Below are 5,826 nucleotides of genomic sequence, written 5' to 3'. Positions count from 1 at the left end.
GGGAGGTGTCCCTGCTCATGGCAGGGGAGGTTGGACTAGATGGCCTTTAAGGTCCCTTCCACCCCAAACCATTCTGTGATTCTGTATCTATAATTCCACACCAGCCGTGAAGCTGTGGTGGACAGACGCGGGTACCCAGGCCGGGGAGCAGGCTTTACCCTTGGCTCTGCTTCAAACTGCATTGCGCAGAAAGGGCAGAGCAAATGCAAAATGTGGGTCTGCGACTCGTGTACCTTCTGAGAACACGACCCCAATGCCCCAAACACAGCAATTTACGCTCTTTAATTTCGTGTGCCAGCACAGTGCTCAACGAGAGCAATGGTCCCACAAAGGTTCCTGTAGGTCCCGTAACGGGCAGCGTGCAATACTAATGCTTTGCCCGGACTATAAATATTAATGAAACGCCAAAGCGTTCAGGTACAGCTGGTAATTTCTCGTGGCACAGCTGCCAAACCCTGCCGTGCAGCGTTAATTAGACCCGTGCTATAATTACAAGATAGCAGCTCCTGGTTTATCTGTAACTACACAGCACAAAACTGTTTTCCCTTTCAAATGACTTGCAGTTCAATTTAATTTCACAATTGTACCTCTCTGGTGTAATAACAGCATTCCTCCTGGTTTTATGCCTCTCTAAGACTTTTTTTCTTCTCTCACACCATGGCAACAGGTTGGTCTTCACTCCCAACGTGGGAGGTGTTTGATGCTTTGCAAGTGCCACGGGTTATTCCCCTGTAGCTGAATATAAACAAGCCTCTCTGGAGTATATTTGATGTAGAAATTTAAAAAATCAGATCAAGTGCGGTATCCGTGCTATGCAATGCGCCCGCCCCGGGGATGGAGCGGTGTTCAGCGAGCAGAGCTCGCGCAGAGTGTGTGGATGTAGGGGGAAGGCAGCGAGCCACGTTAAAGCTCATTTTTTTCCACTCTCTGGTGCATTCTGTGCATGAGATTAATTGGTCTCCACTGCCCTGCTGTCACCAGGGCTAGCTATCACCATCGGACCTGTTTCCAACCAGCTGCCACCTCCCCGGCCGCTGAAGGAAGATGTGCGGTCACAAACCCGTGTTTTTTTACCAACCGTCACCAGGCTGCTTGACCCAGGACTGGTGGGACCATCCTCAAGCCCTGCCCTGCTTTGGACACGCACATCTGGAATCAAACCAGGCGTTCAGACATTCAAATCCTCAGTATTTTGCAACTCAACGTAAAGAACTCCTTGGGGAAAAAAAAAAGCAAACCCAACTGTTCTCCTGACAATAACTCCAGTTGTGCATTCATCACACTTCCACCACTGTTCTCAGTCTGCCCAAGTCACAGAATCACAGAGTCTCCTAGATGGGAAAAGACCTGTAAGATCATCCATCCAATCCTTACCCACTGCCAAGCCCACCACTAACCCACGTCCCTGAGCACTGCATCTACATGACCCTTAAATACCTCCAGGGATGGGGACTCCACCACTGCCTGGGGCAGAGATCCTAAATGAAAACCAAAAGGAAACCCATCTCAGGAAAATTCAGCTCATTTGCGTTATCCTCTGGGCATCCAAATATCTCTACCGTACAGTTTTAACCTAATATTTTAGCATATTATTTACAATTATTTACATAACAGACAACTGCTGCATTTGGAGCATAAGACGCTGTTCCAAAACAAGAAGATTCAAGAACACAGTTGCAAGGAAAAACTGAGGGCTCCTCTGAAGGGCAGGTCTCAGGACGTGCCGCTGGAGGCATCTCACGCTTTTCAGCCTCCAAAGAGGTTCTCGGCTGTGAGGCCGCTGGGCTTACCGGGAGGAGAGGCTCGGCTTGCCGCTCTTGCTGCAGCTGGTGTAAAGTCCTGGGCCATCGTCGAAGAAACTGCCCAGAGCCAACTTCTGCCTGATGGACTCCCGCTCATTCTTCTGGGCCTGAAAAGGAAGGGTGACAAGAAAGGATGAAGCTGCCGGTCACACCAGTGCGCAGGAAGAAGAGTTGTCCCACCAGCTCCACTCCCACGCTCATGATGCCCATGATGCCCAGTGTCCCTCAAGCTCTCTCCCGGGCTTGGGTGAGCCACGTAGCCCATCCCAACAGAGAAGCCCGTCTACATCTCTCCCTCTCCACATACTGATAGGTATACACACATATCTAAAGTACACATCTGATATATACCTAATATATATCGATATCTCTACCTATACCCATATATAGCCACCGAGGCCACGCGCACACCATGAGCATCTTCCACTTCCCTGAGCAGCCTCCAAAACCACACAATCCTTCTTCTGCCAACGTGCTTAGAGATGTATTTTTAACCATTGCCATCAAATTATCCACAGTTTTAACAATGTGTTTTTATGTATGTTTTTTTGAATAAGCAAGCAAGCTACAAAGTGATTGAAAATCAATCACCGATTGATGATGATGGAGATGACTGTGTAATCAATGTGCAATAAATGAAAATCACAGATCTGCATTCAAAATTAGTACCGGTACTATCCCGGTGTCTGTCACGAACAGATTATGTGCCAACGCTGACAACAAATTCATACAAGGCAGCAAGTTATTGATAGAAGGAACATCCCGAAGCCCTCAAACATTTCATTTTAAAATAACACATAATACTTGATCAAGAATACACAACAGAAAAAAACGTATCAGGCAAGCGCAGGCTGCTTCCATCGTGTTCACTAATATAGCTGTGCTTCCCATATTTCATCTAAGTAAAAACAAAGCACTTTTTTTGACACAAGGAAGCGAAATATAACACAATGCAAATTATTAACTTAAAATAGCAAATAATTTAATTCCAACTCGAGTGCTGACTACAGACGTTACGTTATCACACTGCCCATTATGTTGCCAATCCCACCCCAAAACACGTACTTCATTTGTAACCTAACTCCTTTTATTTAAAATATTTAAAATATTAAAAGTAACCCCCGCAGCATCAAGTGGTATCGAGTTTTGGGGTTCAGCTCCCAGTTTCCGAAGTTCTACCCAGACCGCCCCACTGTGTTTTTCTACTTTTGCTTTTTCACATTTCAATAATCGACGCCTTAATCACACAGAGGCAGCTAGATCTAGAAGAAAAAATAGCCAGCCCTGCCAGTGAAGGCAGCACAGTGGGAAAAAATAAAAGTAAAAATGAGGGAGAAGTATTTTTTTTAGTGGACTGAAACCAGAGACAGGGCTGTCCGTGCCGGTTCCTCATGGTGCCCATCTCCCCATGCACAGGGCGGGTGTCTCCCCTGTGAGAACCAGCCGCATCCCTCAGCGCATCAATATTTCATGGAGTCAGGGATACTTAACCTCCCCCGTTTTTCCAACTCAGATGATCTTCTCCCACATCTTCCCATCTTTTTTTCTGATTTTCCTTGTGTTCCGACAGAAATCAGGAGCCCAAAGCACATCTCCACATCCCAGCCAGCCGGGACGGCTCCCTCCCTCAGCAGCGTACCCACCTACTCTGTGCCTGCTGGAAACTACTCTTCTTTGAGTTAAAACACACAGAAATACAGGCACACTCCAACGTATTCACCCCTTTCAGATGGGGCTGTCTCTCCCGATCCTTCTTAATTTTGCTCCGTTTCCCACCCAGCCGCACCTGCTCCCACTTCCACATCTGTACATTTAATCAACGTGCAATTTGTTTTCTCCGCCAGGTCATTACTGAGGATACTAAATAACACCGCTCCCAGGACTGAGCTCAGAATATCCCATTTTATAAGCCAGACACAAGCTAATGACCATAAAGAAATCAAGAGTCCCATTTGTTATTATAAAATAGGGAACAGTTACTACGAAATAGAATATACCTAAGGGAACTGGACTTTAGGCTTGTAGATAAATGACCCGACAGCTGCAGTGTGCATCCGGAGCCGGGTAGTGAAAATTCTAAATCGAGAAGGAAAATTGCAAGTGGTTTTTTGATTATCGAATATTACTTGCTCAGTATATAAAAAATAATGCACCAAATACTCAAAATGCAGAGGCGCTAGCAAGAAAAAAACATAAACCCATGTTATTTAAACGTGTATTTTGACACTGAATCACAAAACGCATGTATTTCAGGGGTCTGCAGAGCTGAAGTCCGGTTCAGACAATTAATTTTAAACAAAAGGCTGCTTTTTATTTTCAAGGCAAACCAGTTTGGGGCGGATGTTTTCCTTCTTACTGTTGACCTTCCAATTGGGAAGGTCAGGAACTACCTTTGTTTAAGCCCACGAATAAAAACACAATGTCAGAGGAGGGCTGTGACCGCCTCCACGTCAAAGGCTTTACAATCCCGCTCCAGTAAAGGCGAACGACCTCGGGGGGGAGGTTCAGCCTTTCCCCCCCAGAGCGGACTCAGCCCACCGTTTCCCAGCCCCGCCGCCCGCTCTAATTACTGCCATTTATAAATCTATCACCATCGCATCACTGGCGTTTGCAGATTGTACGCAACCACTCGGGCTCTTCCCCACCCGCCTCCGACACGGGCCGTCCCCAACACCAAAAAAAACCCTAAGTTTTTGTTTGAGAGCCCGAATTTATCCAATATATGCCTTCTTTCCACACAACCCCATCCCTGGGGGCACACGGAGGTACCGCTGATGCCGGGGCCCGTCCCCAACCGCCTCAATGCTGGATGGAGAGCGAATGCCCATGGCAGGGAGCACAAGATTTCTGCAGTTTTCTGGGAAACCGAGCAAAGTCCATACTGCCCTCAAACCAGGACACATACTGTGTTATTTGTCGCTTCCCAAGTAGTAGCTGGACTGCTCTTTTCACCACGTACGCTCCCCGCTATTTAGCACGCAGGCACCTGCACTAGCAGCCTTCCCTCCTTACAGACATCACCCGAAACAGCACGTAAAATTGCACATGGAGGATTTATTCGGCGTTGAGGTGTAGCAGTGATTTGCCAGGCTCCTCGCCGTACCCTCCCCCCCCAACTTTGGGTAGAGCAGCCAGCTCCTAATAACGGCCCTAATAACCCCTAATAACTTCTGGAGTTGTACCGATGGGTCCCAACCCCGCACCGACGACCAGGCGCGCTTTGCTAAGGTGCTGCCTGTTTGGAGAGGGAAGAAGAGGCGAATTATATAGCGAATTATCGATTAACGGCTGCCAGCGATGCTTCGGCAGGACCTCATCCCAGCCAGGCGGTGCCACTGCGATGCGAGGGGTTAAAACGCGGTGAGGCCAGCGGAGGCTGGATATCGGAGCCATCCCCCCCCAGCACCAAACAGGGTGCACAGCCCGGGACACGGCCAGGCCACTGAGGCTATTTTTGCCAGGGTTTGTCATTACCAGCCACGGACAATTACTATATTTAAAGTTCCAGACCCACAGGCAGCGCTTTATTCTCTCTCTGTAAAGCACAAGGGCTGTTTTGGGGATTTACAAACAGAAATTGTAATCACAGAGTGTTTGTTTTTATCTCCTTTTCCCTCCCAGCTGGTTTGCTGGTAAACGCAAAACCAAAGGCAAAACTTGCGTATCTCAAGCCACGTGGCAAACGGCCTTAAAACCCCCCGGGGTCTCCAGGTAGGAGGATGCATTTGGAAACATCTCTTTGCATTTTCTTTACCATAAAGCGACATGGAAACGCAGAGAGCGAGGAAGGTTTGCCGCCCCGCGCCGGCGCGTTAAACACTACCAAACCCTCCCCTGCTCCGGCACCCGAAACCCAGCGCGCCGGGAGGGTGTTGGGCAGCGTTTCGGCTGGTCCCCCTCCTGCCAAGAGGGCGACTGTTGGCGGACAAAAGGCTCCATTTTGTCCCTTACCTTTTTATAACTCCCCTCCCCGGCCGGCGCGGCTGCTTTCCTGATGACCTCACCCATGCCATCCACCCCCCGA

The 5,826-nt window shown here is 48.4% G+C and overlaps 1 protein-coding gene across 1 annotated transcript in view; it reads right to left on the bottom strand.

Annotated features, from left to right (window-relative positions):
- Positions 1-5,810, bottom strand: part of LOC104285962 (schwannomin-interacting protein 1) — an 11,615-nt gene extending 5,805 nt beyond the window's left edge. The window contains exons 1-2 of the mRNA XM_009884490.1: positions 5,754-5,810; positions 1,791-1,909 (exon numbers count right to left, since the gene is read on the bottom strand). Coding sequence (XP_009882792.1) covers positions 1,791-1,909; positions 5,754-5,810 — 176 coding nt within the window. The remainder of the gene's footprint in view (positions 1-1,790; positions 1,910-5,753) is intronic.
- Between the last annotated feature and the right edge of the window lie 16 nt (positions 5,811-5,826).

Source organism: Charadrius vociferus, unplaced genomic scaffold, assembly GCF_000708025.1.
Source record: "Charadrius vociferus isolate BGI_N301 unplaced genomic scaffold, ASM70802v2 scaffold104, whole genome shotgun sequence".
Lineage (NCBI taxonomy): Eukaryota > Metazoa > Chordata > Aves > Charadriiformes > Charadriidae > Charadrius > Charadrius vociferus.
This window is presented reverse-complemented; position numbering and strand designations above follow the sequence as displayed.